The 18919-nt window shown below is 30.6% G+C and overlaps 1 protein-coding gene across 1 annotated transcript; it reads right to left on the reverse strand.

Annotated features, from left to right (window-relative positions):
• Positions 1–11427: 11427 nt before the first annotated feature.
• LOC132605972 (UDP-xylose transporter 1-like) lies at positions 11428–17151 on the reverse strand. The gene is made up of 8 exons (XM_060319268.1): positions 16893–17151; positions 15835–15955; positions 15059–15243; positions 14280–14347; positions 14047–14179; positions 13177–13338; positions 12101–12379; positions 11428–11707 (listed from the first exon to the last, which is right to left on the reverse strand). Exons 2-8 carry the CDS (start codon positions 15953–15955, stop codon positions 11603–11605), a joined length of 1053 nt encoding a protein of 350 aa, XP_060175251.1. The 5' UTR covers positions 16893–17151; the 3' UTR covers positions 11428–11602.
• Positions 17152–18919: the final 1768 nt, after the last annotated feature.

An 18919-nucleotide genomic window follows, 5' to 3' on the forward strand; every position in this document is an offset into this window, starting at 1 on the left:
ACTTAATTCTTTAGCCTCAATTGCCTTTGGAATCTTAATTAGAATTATGAACCATCCTTCTTCACCTTACAAGGGTTCCATGCCCACTTTAGGTTTACATTGGCATGTTCATAATGCGAGCAACACGAAGTTCCAAGGTGTAACATAATTCATGAAATTTCTCAGAATATTCACTTGCTATGCAAAGTAAGGTATCCAACTTAGCAGAACATTCCTCACAAGTGGCCTGATATAATTGATTATTTTGAGAAGTTTAGACCAATCCTGAAGTGCATAATTATGACATGGAGATTGCCTGCAAGGGGTTGGTATAAGTGCAACAATGATGGTGCTTCAAGAGGGAATCCAGGTCCTAGTTCAGTGGCCTTTTGCATTAGGAATGATAATGGGGATCTTGTATATGCAGCAGCTCAAAAGATTGCAGATGGGAACAACTTAGTTGCTGAAGCTGTGGCCATCAAACAAGGAATTGAGTATTATATGGAACATCAACTGTATCTTTTATTGGTGGAAACTGATTCCTTAGCTATGAAGATGTTCATAAGAGGAATATGGGAGGTTCCATAGTGTATTAGTATGATCTTAAAGGACATTAACAGATTGAGAAGAGGACAGATTGTTGAAGTGGAGCACATATATAGAGAGGTAAACTGCCTGGCCGATTCTTTAGCTAACTATGTTTTTGATTTTGCAGGGACACAACAATTTAACTATTTTCAGGAGCTAATTACTGAACATTGATAAGGCTCAGATACCAAATCTGAGAATTAGATATGCATCAGACACTAGAGAGTTCAATAGCTGATTCGCTTAACTGATCCTATAAACTGCTAACCTTAGCAGGTGTATGATGGAAGGCTATGGAAAAATTGGTACTGCATCTAGTCTAACTGTCTGAGAAGTTTAGGATGGGTGGTATTAGTGTGCATTCATGCTTATTCCCATGCTGGATAACTTAAACAGTTGAGACTAAATGCAGCTTATATATCAAAGACAGCACATCATGGGTATGTTTAACAGTTGCAACAGAGAATTACTGAAGCGAGGCTACAAACCTGTAGTCTGAAGAAAATTCAAGTGATTTGAATCCATTTCATCTGGTGAGAGCTTGGAGGTGAGAAAGATGGATGCAAGTCAAGACTACAGGAGTTCTAGCTTGGTTTTTATGTAAATTTGGACGTTGTAACTATTTTTCTTTCTTCTTGTTTTATAACTAGCTGCTTGGATAGTCTTATTCAAACCTTTTTATTTTCAATAAAAATCCACCATTTTGGTGGTTTTCATTTAAAAAAAAAAAGATGCATTAGTATTGCAAATCAAAATTTAGATCAGTGTTTTAAAAGGCGAGGGCGTAAGGCGGGGCGTTTTACGTCTGCCTCAGTGAGGCGTAAGCCCCGAGGCACGGGGCGTAAGCCCCATGGGGTTTTAATTTTTAGTATTTTATAAAATGATATAATTATAATAAATACTTTTAAATAGGTGAAATAGTGTAAAAAATTGAAGAAAACTATAAATAAGTGATATATATATATATATATATATATATATATATATATGCTCCACTCCCACAAAAAAACTAATTAGAACAATCTATTATATGCTACTTACAAGTACAAGTGACTGCTCGTTACTTTTTTGAGATAGTAGAAGACAAGATAAATAATTGGAAAAGAATATATATTAGGCATTCTAGCAATAAAAAAAGATCTTGACTTTTAAATTTAATGTTCCAGTTCCTTTTTAAAACATTTGAGTAATTACATGTTGACTTTTGAGAATTTGGGCATTATATTAAGGACTTATTTAACAAATTTCGTTTTAGTTTGAAGAAGTTTTCTGGGCTTACGCCCCAACACGCCCCAACAAAAAAAACTCGCCCCAAACGCTCGGGCGTACGCCCCGAATTGCTGGGCGTACACCTTTGGAGACTTTCGCCCCGGGGCATTTTTGGTACGCCTCGCCCCAGGGCTCGCCCCGAAAATGCCTTTTAAAACACTGATTTAGATTACAAAGTGACACGCTATACAAGGCTCCACGCGCTCAGCTATTATTTTGTTCTTAGTTATTTGTGTATGGGGAAATAAAATCTTTAAGGGTGCTCTATTTTGCACAACCCAAAATGGCACAACTTGGCACAACCCTATTAAAAAGTCTTAATTATCCTTAATGAAGATTTGGCTCCAATAGGTGGTATTTCCTCCAAATTTTTTCCCTCCAAGACAAAACAATTATTACACATAACATGCTTAAACTTTTCATTCTTCCAATACCTAGAACCCATAAATTTATCTTGGATAAAGATTCACTTCAATTTTTTCCCTCTAATATTTTTATATAATTTATACATACACCTAATTTAGTTATTTGGTCAACCTATATATACGGTCTATCAATACAACCTACAAGTTAATGTACCCTATAAATATCTTTTATACAATAGAAAAAAGTCCTAAATTAAATACAAAAATTTCCTAATTTTTTGACGAAATTGCATTTATTTTATATAAAAAGTGATTGAATTGAATCAAAACTTAGTAAAAATATTTACTCAATCCTATATAATATTTATCTAAATTGAAGTAATTCAACATTTCAATTACAGTCAATCATAGTGTTGATTGCTTGTTTCATCCAGTTTTTTTTTTTTAAATTGATTGAATTAAATCAAAACTTGCTAATTGTTTCTCAATTATATCTAATACTTATCTAAATTCTTGCTAGAATAAATCTTTAATTCAAAGTCAACAATAATGTGACTACTTGTTAAACCCGCTATTTAAAAAAAAATGATTGAAGTAAATCGTAATTTTGCTAATTGTTATCCAATTCTATCTAATACTTAGCTAAATTGAGATAATTCAATGTTTTCATTAAAGTCAACTCGGTGTTGACTAATTGTTACATTCACTATTTTTTTATTTTCGTAAATTGATTGAATTAAATCAGCACTTACGAAACATTTATTCGATCTAATCCTATCTAATGCTTAACAAATTGAGATAATTCAACATTTTAATTAAAGTCAATCACAATGTCAACTACTTGTTACATCCATTATTTAAAAAAAAAAAAGTAGATTGAATTAAATTAAAAGCTGATAATTGCTACTCAGTCATATCTAATACTTAGCTAATTTGAGATAATTTAATATTTCAATTAGAGTAAACCACAGTGTTGACTGCTTGTTACATCCATTTTTTAAAATAATGATGGAATTAAATCAAAACTTGCTAATTGATACTCCAATTTATCTAACTCTTAGAAAAAGTAAGATAATTCAACATTTCAATTAAAGTCAATCATAGTGTTAACTACTTGTTATATCCACTTATTTAAAAAAAAAATGATTGAATTGAATCAACACTTGGGAAAACTTTTACTTAATAATGGCTGATGCTTAGCTAAATTGAGATAATTCAACTTCAATCAAAGTCAACCATAGTGTTGACTACTTGTTACGCCTCTTTGGTTGATTACTTGTTACGTCTCTTTGTATCGTCAATTTTACCGAATGTTTACGAAGAGACACTACTGGTTACATCGTCTATTTTTTTTTAATGAATTAAATCAAAACTTGCTAACTGTTATTCAATCCTATCTAATGCTTAGCTAAATTGAGATACTTTAATATTGCAATTAAAGTCAACCATAGTATTGACTACTTGTTACATTCATATTTTTAAAAAATAATTGACTTAAATCAAAACTTATTAATTGTTACTCAATCATATCTAATACTTTCCTAAATTGAGATAATTAAATATTTCAATCAAAGTCAACCATTATTATAGTGTTAACTACTCGTTACATTTACTATCTTTGTTTAAATTGAATGAATTAGATATGAACTTGCTAATTGTCACTCACTTCTATTTAATAATTAACTAATTGAGATAATTCATGTTTCAATTAAAGTCAACGATAGTATTGACTACTTGTTATATCTACTTTTTTTTTAATTGATTGAATTAAATCAAAAGTTTCTATTTGTTACTCAATCTTATACTTAGCTAAATTGAAGCAATTCAATGTTTCAATTAAAGTCAAGCATAATGCTGACTACTTGTTACATCCTTTATTGATTGAATTAGATCTAAACTTACTAAACCTGTTAACCGGTTTGAACCCGACCGGACTGGTAACCGGTTAACAAACCGAACCGGCCACCGGTTCCGGTTTACCAGTTAAAAATCCGAAACCGGAACCGGTCCGGTTCAAACATGTCCAAAACCTCTTTTTTTTTTTGTTTGTATAGTATATATATATTATAGTATTTATTAGTATATTGTAGGTATATTTACATATGTTATATAAGTTTATAAGTAAAGTTTATATATTTACTGACTAACAGGGTAACAGCAAGTCAGCAATACAACATATATATATAAAGTTATATATATATGTTTAAGTGTACTATATATAGCAGCCCAACGGCTACAATTTTTTTTTTTTTAATTCGACCAGTTTTACCGGTTTAACCGGTCCGGTTCCGGTTCCAAAAAAATAGAAACCGGAACTGGTAGTTAATATACGGTTAACCGGAACCGGTTAACCGGTTCCAGTTTTACCGGTTTGAACCGGTTAACCCGAACCGGTTGACGGGTTTAAAACTTACTAATTGCTACTCAATTCTGTCTAACTAGTATTCGTACCTGCGCGATGCGCGGTCATCATTAAAGAAAATTAATTATGAAAATTTCTGATTTGAATCTAATAATAATTTTATCGCATCCGTTTAACATATGTAAAATAATAAATTTAGAAATATGAAAAACAATTATAAATATAATAACGTTTAGCGTTATCAACAATGCAAAACTTAATTTGAAATCTAAAATTGAAATTCAAATTAATAGCCAGCTGACATATTTAAAAATAATAAAAGTATGAAACATTAGAAAAAAGGGGATATAGTTTTTACATGTTAATTAGTTGAGATAAGTGATATAGTTTTTCATTTTAAAACTCGCTGTCTCTCAACTAAAATATGAAAAAAATTATTTTAATTCATGTTCACAAACTAATCATATGCAACCTGAAAACTTTTGTCTTTCTATTCATTAAAAAAGACATTCAAAATCAATTTAGGTGATTAACTACGCTCGATGTTACTATATTGTCCTTTAAAAAACATTTTTTTCATGTCAAATTAAAGTAGCAAGTGTTATGTTTATACATTTTTACAGTGATTTTTTCTCTTTTTGTTCCTTGGTTTTCGTTATTCCGTTTTGCCGTTATCTCTTACTTTGTGTAATTATAACATCACAAATTCTTTTATTAGCGTGCCGCCTAACTAAAGTATAGACGTCTCACACACTTTATTTCAATTGTTGTACTTTATTTTCAGTATGATTTAATTAACTTTCATATTTAGTGTTTTATCTAAAACCAAAAATAATATTATATCATATTCTAGTGATTTTAAATTTGTCCAAAGAATATAATGAGAAGTTTCTTTTCTTTTGTATAAAACATTGAGCTTTAATTTTAATTGTTTAAATTATCTATGTGAGAAGTTTAACTATATTTCTATATTTTGATATGTTGGTTGAAATTCATTCATTGAAGACCAAGCCATTAAGAAAATAAAACTTATTACAACTACAAACGTATACATATTCTTTACTTTTATATTATCTTAACCAGAGAAGTGTTTGGAGAGAGAAAGAGAGGGAGAGAGAGAGATTTCACTCTTGTAATAAAATTCTCTTTTATTTTTAAACTTTTATTCAATTGATCGAAAAAGTTTCATTATTTAAATTTTTCAATTTTTTAAAAATAATTATTATTTTATTTAGATTACTTTATAAAGTTATTCAAATTAATATATCTTCACATTACCTTTATAATATTATATCGTATTCTAATTAGTGATTTTAAATTTGTCCAAAGAATAAAATGAGAAGTTTCTTTTCTTTTGTATAAAATATTGAGTTTTAATTTTAATTGTTGAAGTTATCTAAATGAAAATTTTAATTATATTTCTATATTTCGATATGTTTCTTGAAAATCATTCATGGTTTCATTAGGGTAGACAGAAGACCCAACCCATTAAGAAAATAAAACTTATTACAACTACAAACGTGAACATATAATCTTTACTTTTATATTATCTTAACCGGAGAAGTGTTTGGAGAGAAAGAGAGACCAATTTTCACTATTGCAATAAATTCTCTTTTATTTTTAAATTTTTATTCAATTGCTTGAAAAAGTTTCATTATTTAAACCATAAAGTAATTCGATTTCCCATACAAATAGAGGCACCTATCAAAAAGATACTTCGAAGGCTTCGGGATCGAGGTCTCATTAGCCGAAGAAGACCCTGGCCAGTAATATATCTTCACATTACCTTTATAATAGTATATCGTATTCTAAATGGTGATTTTAAATTTGTCCAAGAGAAGCCTTCTTTTCTTTTGAATAAAATATTGAACTTGAACAGCTATGATACTAGTACTAGTGTTCAAGAACTTGGTCCAATTGAACAACCACCATTGGATAATTACTTGATCAGTGGATATAATGAGTTTAGTTATGTTCAAGAACTTGGTCCACTTGAAGAACCACCAATTAATTATGTTCAAGAACTTGGTGCATTTGAACAACCATCAATTAATTATGTTCAAGAACTTGGTCCTATTGGACAACAATGTCCACAACAACACTGGAATGGATATAATGGGAATAGTGATTTTGATTTGCTGTTGGGAGAGGGGTCTTGATCTGAAATACTATCATTGTTGGGTTTGACATACTAGAGGGATTAGCGGATTTTTCTCATGCCTTTTTGAAATATTTTTTCGGTAAATATTGTTATTTACTTAACAGTTAAGATGTACTGTTAACAATTAATAACAGTAATATTAGGTCTTGATAAGCTTAAAATATGCTTCCGTATTCTCTTTAACAATCACAATTTTCTCATTTGGGTGTTGTTAGTTTATGAAACAAAGGCCTTATCTTCCTTTTGGTACTCTTTTCTTAGATGTTGGTTTTGTGGGGTATGTAGAAAAGCTGCTTAATTTTGGTTGGTGTAAGCATTTTTTATGCTTAATTTGGTTGATGTAAGCATTTTTTATTTGTTTGAAATTTGCCCTTGATGTGAATTGCTTAAAATTGTTTCCGATGTAAACCTAAGTGGAAGAAAATAACTCTTTTTATGGGTTTAAGTCATTTTTCACCCAATTATTGTATTATCAATTATGCGACAATAGTACTCGGGCTCCGTTTGGACATGGTTTGAAAACATGATTTCAAACCATGTTTGGACATGCAATTTGGATATTTTAAGTTGTATTTTCTCTTATAGACATAAAAACCCCACAAATTGTGAAAACAATCAAAACATTCTCAATTCTTATACAATATTACCAAATGAGCAAGTCATAGTTCATAAAACAATTAGTACACTACTAGAAGACCTTTCTAAAAAATACAACATCAATTAATCAAACTTTAGTTCAATAAAAACGAAAATTTAACATGAATAGTAATGTAACTACTCTTTAATATAATCCTCCCACATAAATTAAAGGTTGGTAGACATAAATAAAGGTTGGTGAAAGTTAATGAGATTGTTAAATGATTGATGGGGGTAATTGTTAAAAATATCTACCAACTTATGAGTCATTTTTTACAAAATATAAACTTATGGGTTAAATTTTATATTAAAAAAGTTGAAACCATGATTTCAAACCACAAATCATGTCTTTTTGTATGATTTGGGGTTTAAAATCATGAGTGAAAAAGCACGTCCAAATGCTGGTTTGAGGTCATGGTTTGAAAACGCATGGTCCAACGCCTACTAGGAGTATATCTCTATTCTTGAAAGTTTGCCGTTTTAAATAGGTGTACATGTAAACATTGACAATTTTGTTTTAAGAATTTAATCATTGGGTGAACAGGAAAATTAGTGACCTTTTCATTTTAGTTCGGTATTAATTTTGAGTTTTTAAAGAAAATATGTGTCATCTATGATTTTAAAGGGAATTTGGGACCATTAATGTGGTGTCTTGAAATTACATCACATCTGCAGAGAATTTGGGATTCGTCGCGTAAATATTAATGGTGTCTTGAAATTAGGGCAATTCGCACGAATGCCCTTATTTTGGGGTGGTCTTCAATTTTTACCCCTTAAATTTGAAATCTTTAACTTTTGTCTTTTACTAAAAATTTCTTAATTTTGAGTTTAAATTCCCGCTCAATCAAAAATAAAAATTTACAAGGTAGAGTTTGGATTCGCAAGACAAAATTTTGCCTTCAAAACTCTACCTTACATGCAAAACTCTGCCTGTAGGTAGAGTTTTGCATGCAAATTTCTGCCTTGCGAATCCAAACTTGTGCCTTGCGAATTTTTATTTTTTTTAACTAAGCTAGGGTTCGAACCCAAAACCTTAGGGTATTAGGTGAAGGGCAAAAATTAAAGACCACCAATTTGAAGGACAAAAATTAAAGACTAGTGTTAACTTAACAATTAAGATTTTAAAAAGGAATTATCTTTTAAAGTTTTACTTTCTCCGTCCCAAAATAAGTAAAAATTGCTCCAAAATAATTGTCGGTTCAGAAATTCAACACAATAATTAGTATTTATTTCCAACTATACCCTTATATTAAAGAACTACTTCTTCTACTCAATAATCAATTCTAAAAAAATAAAAAATCTAATAAGTAGGAGCAATTTGGTAAAAAATATCTTGTATATTTTTTATGGACAATAAAAAGAACTAAAACAATATTTATTTTCGGACAAAGGGAATAATTGTTATAGTATTATTATACTACAATTGCAACAGGTGCATACTGATTTTGACTTGTTGCTAGAGGGTCTTTGGTCTGACATATTCTGATCGTTGGGCCAAGAACACATGGTCAATGCGTATGAATTATGATTGGACATGCTAGATGGATTATATTTTGGCTGTCTTTTATGATTCGATTTCACTTTCGAATTTTGACATTGAGATGAGGTGTTTAAATTGGAACAATTCATCTAATCAATAGTAGCTTATTTATGGTTGGAACCCCAACTCAATAAAACAAACAATTTCACAAGGTAATGTTTCACGAAAATTAGGCCTTATAAGGCATAACTTTTGTAGTTTTAAGTTATACTTAAGACAAAAGTTATGCCAGACAAGAGGTAAAGTTATGCCTTTTAGGGAAAACTACATATATATATATATATATATATATATATATATATATATATATATATATATATATATATATACACGTTAAAGAGAAATATTTACGAAACGTGACGATAGTTTTCTTTATTTACAAAACATAACGATATATTACGAAACATGACGGATTTTCATATATTTTTCATTTTTTTTCTTTTTTTTTCCAGAAAATATATATATATTTTTAAAAGAATTATTAAAAAAAATTATTTTTTTTAATTTTTTTTTTAATTTTTTTGCTCAAAGGCTTAAAAAATTACCTCAATTTTTTTGTGTATGAAAGATGTATGAAAAATGTATGAACTGTGTATGTATGAGCGAAATTTTTAATATAATTTTCATACACAAAATTGTGAGCGAAAACTTTAAGCCTTGAATATTGTATGAAAGTTGTGACAATGTTGTTGTAGTTGTATTAATTTTCCAGAAACCTAATATGAACATTATATACGAAAAATGTGAAATGAAATTCTAAGTCATGAGCGAGATAGACACATTTCATACCATTCTCATGCATAAAATTTTGAGTGTAATGTTTAAGCCTTGATCGAGATATACACACTTCATACATTTTTCATACATAAAATTTGAGTGAACTTTTTAAGCCTTGAGTAAGATATACACATTTCATACACAAAAATTTGAGCGATTATTTTAAGTCTTGAATGTTGTATCAAAGTTGTATACAATATTGTTATAGTTGTATTAATTTTACAGAAATCTAACATGAACTTTATACACAAAAATGTGAGCGAAATTTTAAGACTTGAGCGAGATACAAATTTCATACTGTTATCATACACACAATTTTGAGCGGATTTTTAAAGCCTTGAATGAGATATACACATTTCATACATTTTTCATACCGTTTTATACACTAAATTTTGAGCGAATTTTTTAAGCCTTGAGCGAGATATACACATTTCATGCAATTTTCATACATAAAATTTTGAGTGAAAAAAATATTTAAAAAAATATTTTTTTTTAAAACAAAAAATAGTTTTTTTAAAAAAAAAAAAAAAAAAAAAAAAAAATATATATATATATATATATATATTGTAATGTTATGTTTTGTAAATATAAAACTATCGTCACATTTCGTAAATATTTCTCCTTAAGATGTATATATACGTAGTTGTCCCAAACTTTTATATAGAAACTATGTACGTTTTTTTTTTTTTTTTTTTTACTCTTCTAGGATTCTACAGAAGTCAGGCCTTAAGACCTAATTTTTGCCTGAATAGATCTAATTTGCTACGAAATTATGCCAAAATTTTATTTTTTATATTCTGCTGCGGTTCGAACCTAAAATCTCAAGGGTATTTTCAGCCACTTGAAGTGCTGAAGGGCTAAAATTAAAAGACCAGCAATTTGAGAGGAAAAATATTTAAAGACCACCCCTGAATAAGGACATTTGTGCGAATGACAGGGTATGACAATCAGGCCTGGGCCAGAACTCCATCTGGCCCATCACTGACATATCAAAATTGGTTGTATTTTTGCGCGGATTGCCCTTCTTTTGGGGTGGTCTTTAAATTTTGCCCCTCATATTTGTGGTCTTTAAATTATGCCCCTCATATTGGTGGTCTTTAATTTTTACCATTCGCATTGCAACTCTGAGTGTTCACGTAGAAATCACGAGGTTCTGAGTTCAAACCCCCGCTCAAACATAAATTAAAAAAAAAATTGCAAGGCAAGGTTTGGGTCGCGTGTATGCCGGACCTGGCATATATTTGTTAAGGAATTACCAAATTTATGCTGGACCCGGCATACTCATGCCTTATGGGCAGACTTGGCATAAGTATGCCGGGTCCGGCATAACTTTGGTAATTCCTTAACAAATTTATGCCGGTGGGGGCATACTTTTAATGGGCAAACTTTTATGCCGGACCCGGCATAAACTTGTGAAGGAATTACCAAAGTTATGCCGGACCCGGCATACTTATGTCAAGTCTGCCCATAAGGCATAAGTATGCCGGGTCCGGCATAACTTTGGTAATTCCTTCACAAGTGTATGCCGGTGGGGGCATAGCGAAATTTAAACTCTGCCTTGCGATTTTTTTTTTTAAATTTTGACTGTGTAGGGGTTCGAACCTGGAACCCATGGGGTTTAGCCGAAGGATAAAATTTAAAGATTTCAAATATGAGGGGAAAAGTTTGAAGACCACCCCAAAAGAAAGGCAATTCTGCGAATTGCCCTATTTTCAGCTTGATCACTTGAAGAAGATGTAGGCAACCAAAGGAAATAAAATCTAATTGTATCATTTTACTTTCAGGACATATATTGTGTCAAAATTTAAAAAATATAACAAATTCGTGGAAATATTATTGAATGAACAAAAAATCATTTACATCCAGTGGAATGTCTCCAATATCATTTTTCTGGGTTTGAAACATCCTCATCTCAGCTCTAAAATTTAAACAAGGGAGTCCTTGGATAACTTCTTGGATTCATGATTTTCTTTATCTTGATAACCATCCTTCCCAGCTAGAAGTGGCGTACTAGTATCTCTCTCTTTAACCTGAGATGATATAACGAAATCAATATAACCAGGAATAAAGTACAATCACTAAGAAAAATACATTTTAACACGTGTCTGCAGCAAGATAACTTGTCCTATTTTCTAGGTAAATGTTTTTACACCGTTAATGTTTAAAAGTTAAAGAACATCTTTTGGGAAAATTACAACCGAATACCTTTGAGAGATCTAGTTTACAAAATACCCAACAAATGTATAGATTTTGTATATTTATACTTATATATATTATACATATATGTATAATATACATATTAGTGTATAGGTTTTGTATATTTGAGCTACTACCGATAATTAAGTTTGGCCGACGGTACATCTACATAAGTTTCCCTTTTGTTTTTTCCAGGGAGGACGAGAAATAGAGGGAGATATTCTTACTTGAGGAATGGAAGAATGATGATCTCCTGCAGGTTGTTTCTTTTTAGTTTCATGTGTGCAAAAATAGGAATACAATCCCATTCCAACAATGGCAACAAGTATACCAAGAATGTTTCTTGATGTGAAGGGATCATGCAGCAATGTATAGCCAAATCCTAGAACAAGGCATGTTTTTAAGTGGCCTAACACTTGGTATGTAACTGGTGATGTCTTCCCAATCACCAAAAATGTGCTGAAATTTACTGACACAGCAATCAAGCATGACAATAATATGAACCCCTGCAAAATCATCCATTTGTTCATTCTATAAATCACCACAAAATCGAGCCAAAGTAAAGGACAACATGGTGCGCTAATTTCTTGTTATGCGCAGGGCCGCTAAGATCGGACCAAAGTCTTAATTTAAAATTTTCTCGGCTTTAATTGATATATGTATATATACATAATGACGAAAATAATCTCTTATATTTGAGGGTAGGTTTAATATAGTTCCTTAAGTATGCATTGAACAATTTTGGTCCTTTAAGTTTGCCAAAGTCTAACACTTTTAGTCTCCATCAAATATTTAACAAGTTAGGTTCGCTAGATTTGACGAAACAATGTGAAAAAAGATTTAACCATAAACACCAAAAAAATCTCACAAAATCCTAAAATCTGTAATACAAAAAACTATACTAGACACTAAAGAAAATATAAAAAAAGTAGTAGAAATTACACAAAATGTTGCACCAGGCTTTAGAAATAAATAAAAAATAGAAGAAACTACAAAAGTTGTATCTCTAAATGTTAGTTTCCGCTAATTTCCTTCTCCTTTTTCATAATCTTCGTCAAATCTATCAAGAGTTCGGTAAATATTTCACATAGATTAAAGTGTTAACTTTGACAAACTTAAAAGATCAAAACTATTCAATGCATATTTAAGGGACTATTTATCTACCCTTAACATAAAGGACCATTTTTGTCATTTTCTCTAATTTTGGTGTTATCAATATACTTTTAACCTGTTTCAATGACAAATACTTTGTAGCTAGAACATACACATGCAGAAGAAAAATGGGGATCAAAGTTTTTCTTACCAACACAACATTAGAATATTTGTGAGCAAAAACATTCTTTTTGGTAAGGAATTGATCCACCAAAGGCCCTGTTACAAATAGAATAGCTGCTTGGAAAGGGGCTGATTGGTACAATAGTTGTGTAGATGATATGTTGAGCCTCTTCTGAATTGTATTTGTGAGCTGAATTTCTAGGGTCAAGTCAAAGCATGAAATAACCGTTGACAATTTTTTTGGAATCAAATAAAATTACATTATTTATCAAAAAGAAAAGGTTTTCTTTTTCCCATAATCTTCTTTACTAGGACATAACAATTGGCCAATGAGTTTAATAACCTCTTTGACCAAGCTTTTGCGAAGCTAAAAGTGTTTATTTATTTTTCTTTAAAAAAGTGTTTATTCTAGAAAGTTGAGGTGTTTGACCAAGCTTTTAGGAAAAAAAAAATAAGTGTTTTTGAGTAGTAACAGAAACTAAAAAATGTAGCCTTTTCCATAAGCACTTTTGGAACATTAGCCAAGCACAAATTACCACTCTAATATTGGTAGAAGTGTTTTTCAAATTGATTCGCCATACAGAAACTGCTACTCTCCAAAAGTACTTTTTTCAGAAAATGCTTCTGACAAATACACTTTTGCAACATAAACAGATTTTAGAAGCTTGGCCAAACAAGCTTTAAGTTACATTACTAACAGCATAGAACTTTTATACTATCACTGTAATTTAACTTATTATAACATGTTATTTAGTCTATTTTTAAGATTACCAGATCATGTTTATTATAAATTTCGTATATTATATAGCAAGTAACTTAACCAGACGACGTAAAAATATTATAAACTATATAAGTGCACAAACATGAACTCTTGGACAAATAACTAATAAAAGGATACAATTTGTCCAACACAAGTTGTAACAATGGCTAGTAGAGAGAGGATTGTGCCAACAAAATTGAGTTGAAGATCAGTAATGGATGCAATGCCTACTCCGAGCAGTAGAATTAACAATGAGAACTTGATATTCTGGCTGCAAAAAATATTGTGGTGACAAAATAATTAATTATATTTAGATATCATATTAGACTAGCCTATTTTAGTTTTAGGAATATATGAAATTTGGAATTTACCTGAATTGTTTTTTTAAGAAAATGGTTTCTAAAAGTACAGTGAAAGGTATGATTGCTAACTTTGTCATCTGCAAAAGCAACACAAAAGATACAGAGTTAGAACATTTCTTTTACAAGTCTGATATATATATATATATATATATATATATATATATATATATATATATATATATATTATTTTTTTTAAAATTGTTTTTATTACATAAGGGGGTAAGGGGAGGGAATTACAATGTGGGGATTCGAACGCTCACCAACACGGTGATAGTTTAGGTAGCCAACCAACTGAGCTACTAAGAGCCCGTTTGGATTGGCTTATAAGTTGGCTTATAAGCTGTTTTCAGCTTTTTTGAGTGTTTGGCTGGCCAGCTTAAAGTCATTTTATGCTTAAAATAAGCTCAAAAAAAATAATTGAACCCATTTAACTTAGTTTATCTAAAGCAGCTTATAAGCTGAAAACAGCTTATAAGCCAAAAAAAATAAGTTGGATTACCCCAACTTAATTTTTTCAGCTTATAAGCTGCAAACAACTTTAAGCTATAAGCCAATCCAAACGGGCTCTAAGTCCCTACTTACAAGTCGATATAATTTTCCAGAGACCAGATATTTTTTGGTCTATAAGGACGAACAATGACCAGATATTTCGGTTTCTATTGATTTTTGGGGACCAAAGTTTTATCTTCAAGACTATTAGTTTTCCCAATACCTATTTTTCCGCCTTTGGTTAAACAAGTGTTATTAGTAACATAAAGTGGAATATTGATGTAATTTATTAATATTACCTGGTAAAAGCCAATAGAATTAAAACCGAGGCTGAGATTGAGAAAACCAATGGAAACGCCATTTAAGATACCAAAGAGAATGACAGTCTTCATGTCAATGGGTTTATTCTCAAAGAAATTGAATCTCAGTGCCACATGAAGTGTAACAAATGTCACCATCAGATGCCAACTTGTCAATGTTGTTGCTACAAATAAAATTACAAAATTATTGCATATAAATTATTACTTGATCAAACATATCATTTTCTTCCCCACAGAAATTGTAAGCCATCCTAGAAAATTTTATGCTCCTGAAACTTTATAACAAGTTATGCGCACTGACAATACAAAATATATTTATATAATAAGGTAATTAATTAAGGTATCTATAAGTACATTGATCATAAACAATAATTGATAGCCTGATAAAAATATAGTACTAACTGACATATTATAGTAGATTAAATTACACTAGTAATTAGTGTAAAAAGAACTTTATAGGTCTGTGTATAAATTAATTCTGTTATTAACATATTGATATCATCACTAGAAATTTTTTAAGTAAATAAAGATTTTTTTGGTACATTAAGCAAATATCCTCTTGACATGACTACATATTTAAATTAATGGAAGTGGAAGCTATATATTTAATTTTCTATTTTCCACCAAACATGCCTGCACACCAAACACATGCATAACTAACATTTTAATTAGATGTAGTCTTATTAAAAGTTTGGTGGGTAATATAATAAACGAACATTACAATAAATATAAGCCAAGCTTTGAAGATGAATTACCAAATGGGAAACCAAGATTGCTCATCAAAGCTTTGTTGCAAATAACAATGGAGACTGAGGATGCCACTGAGAGAAACAATGCTCCCACCACACCCAACTGGAAGCTTGTCTTCTCACCCATCTTTATCAACCAAAACAACATTCGGAAAAAAAGAAGAAATGTTAGTTGTTTCACAAAAAAAAAAAAGAAAAAAAAAAGGGAAATTAGCTAAGAACTTCATTGCTAATTCGTGCTAAATTGCTCATAGCTAATTTTTTTTTTCGTTGATAAATTACAGTCGCTAAATATGAGTAGTGACAGATTTTACTCTTTAGCTACGAAATTTGTCCATCGCTATTTCCTGTTTTTAGTAGTGTTTGATCCTTTTTTTAATCTTTGATTAGTATTACTACTGAAACAATAACTACGTTTCATTTCTAAAATAAGTTGAGATCGGCTATGAAAAATCTTCACTTTTTATATCATTCCATTTAGAGTTATCCAATGTGTTCAGTATTTCGAGAATTATATTGATTATTAATTAAATAATTTTATGGTGGTTGTGCATCTACCGTAACCCTTCTCTTTTATTCAAAATTGAGATGCGCAATGTGGGCAAACTCACACATCCAGCGTCCTATCTTTGGTTAATAGTACATAAAAAATGGATGATCTAGCTTAATTAGGCTAAAAGTGCCTTAGTGGTAAATGTTCTTCTAGGACTAGTTGCATCCAAAATATCAAATTTTGTGTAACAGCATAACACAATAAGACATTAATTCAACTCGCATACAGTATTAAATCTTGACGTCTTACAAAAATAAAAATAAAAAGGTCTCGAATCGACATGTAAGACTAAAAAATGTGTCTTTTCATGGCCTACTTGAATATCAAAGGAGATTATTATGATCAGTGTTTACCTTAAATATGTCTAATTAACTTAGAGACTTGAGGAGCCCTAAGCAAATATACATGTAAACCACCAATAATACCAATATATATAACCAACAGAAAAGGGGAAAAAAGAAAAAAAAAAGAAGAATATACGAAGAAACTTGTAACAAAATGAAAGATGTACCTCTTTAAAATGGTAGAGATTGTGGCTATACCAATAAACTTAAGCTCCCACAGCTCCAAGAAACACAGGTCAATTTCAAGAAAATTTAAAGAGATGAATGGGAGTTTTTTCTTTATGAGGTTGAGGTGGAGAGAGGGAAGTTCAAAGACTTGTTTGAGAATGTAGAACAAAGAAGCTATCTTTTATTTACACTTCTGGGCTGGGTGGTTGGGACTAACATTAGTAGTTTGAGCTTAAAATCTGTGCACTAAAATGTACTTTAAATTTCTTATGTCATTAAATTAGGCTAACATCCAACAGTATTGTGACTCTTTATAATAAACTTGATATGGTTATGTGATAATCAAGATAATAACCTGCTATAATAAGTTAAATTGTACTTTTGCACTGTCAGTATATAAAATTGAATTCCCAAGTATTAAAGAATACATTGTCAATGTAAATAATTTTCACACTATCAGGTTATCTTTATCTGTTATAGCAAGTAACATACCTTATTTTGAAGATTTCAAATTCCACATTTTAAGAATGACGTAATATAAAAAATTGTTTACACTAAAAATGTATAATACTTAAACTCTTATATTTGCCGTAGTTGGTTTCAAGGCCTAGTGGATCATGATCGTTTCCAGAATGGTAGCTAACGGCTAGTATAAGCAAAGCCATTTGACTGACTTTAGGTTAACAAATATTCCCTAATTCACTCTAAAAAATTGGAACAATCATTTCAGAACAAAGCAAGAAAATATTTTTAAATTGAACATGCGTTTCATTTTTCCAATTTTGAGTTTTAACTATTCATGTACTTGAGTTTTCAAATCTTGAAATTGCATATCCTAATAAGTCATAATAGCGCATGGTTTGCATTAATTTTATGTTCATTATAACCTAATGAATCAAACACTGGTTTTAATTCGTTGAAAAATAAATAAAGTAATATAGTTAAGAGTTTTTCTTTAATGAAATATTGCTGGCTCACCTAATGGGGAGACAAAGAAAGTAGTCATCTTGAAATTGAAGTCAGAAAGGTGAAGTGAATATTTCTTTATGTGACAATGCACCTGCCAGAACTAACAAACGTTTGCACCCCCACGAGACCAATATAGTGTGTTTGGTGGGAAAATAAAACTTTAATTTTACTCCAAATATGCATCTTATGTAAAAATGGAAAATGGCGTCTCAAAAGCTTATATTAAGAATTCCTGATCTATGCATGCATTTTCTCAAATATCCTTTTGGTCTTTTATCAAGTAAATGTTTAGGAAATTTAATTTGAAGTTGTTTGCCACTTGAGAAATAAAGATTCTAAAGTACACGCACTTAGTGATTTCCTTCTTATTTCTCAAAAATAAATAAATTAATTTATTGCTATAATAGAAGCACGAAGTACCCTTAGCCTAGCTTTTCAACTATATCTACATGAAGTGTATTTAGATGATGGTTAAAATTGTTATACATAGAATAGAGTAATTTACACGTACAGAAATTCGGGACGGGGATTTGATTGTTCCTCAAGATATCAAGTATGAGTAGATATATAGTGTATATACTGTAAATATTTATCCGCTCCGAATGCATAAATCAAATTAATGAATTGTAACGACCCAAACCCCCAGTTTAAGCACATGTGCTTTATTTCATGGCTTGATGCTTTGGATGGTTTGTTGGTACTTTTTGAGACTTAACAAGATGGTCCGAGTTGAGACCTGAAGGGTTCGAGAAGCTTTTGGAACGCGATCTTGTTTCTAGAAGGCTAAATTAATAAATCGACCCTCTTTTTAAGTATTAGCGTGTCGTTGTATGATTTGAAGATTCACATAGATTTTTATTATGTTTATGACTTGTTGGTAGGGTTAGCATTAGGACATGAGGGTTCGGAGGTGATTCGGCACCATTGAAACTCATTTTGATGTTGCAGATTTTGCTGGTGAAAGAGTGTACAACGAGACCGCAAGATGGAGGACCACAATCGTGAAGAGGAGAAAATCTGGTCAACGCGGTCACGTGTGGATACTTTGCGACCATGA

Source organism: Lycium barbarum, chromosome 8 (genome assembly GCF_019175385.1).
Source record: "Lycium barbarum isolate Lr01 chromosome 8, ASM1917538v2, whole genome shotgun sequence".
Lineage (NCBI taxonomy): Eukaryota > Viridiplantae > Streptophyta > Magnoliopsida > Solanales > Solanaceae > Lycium > Lycium barbarum.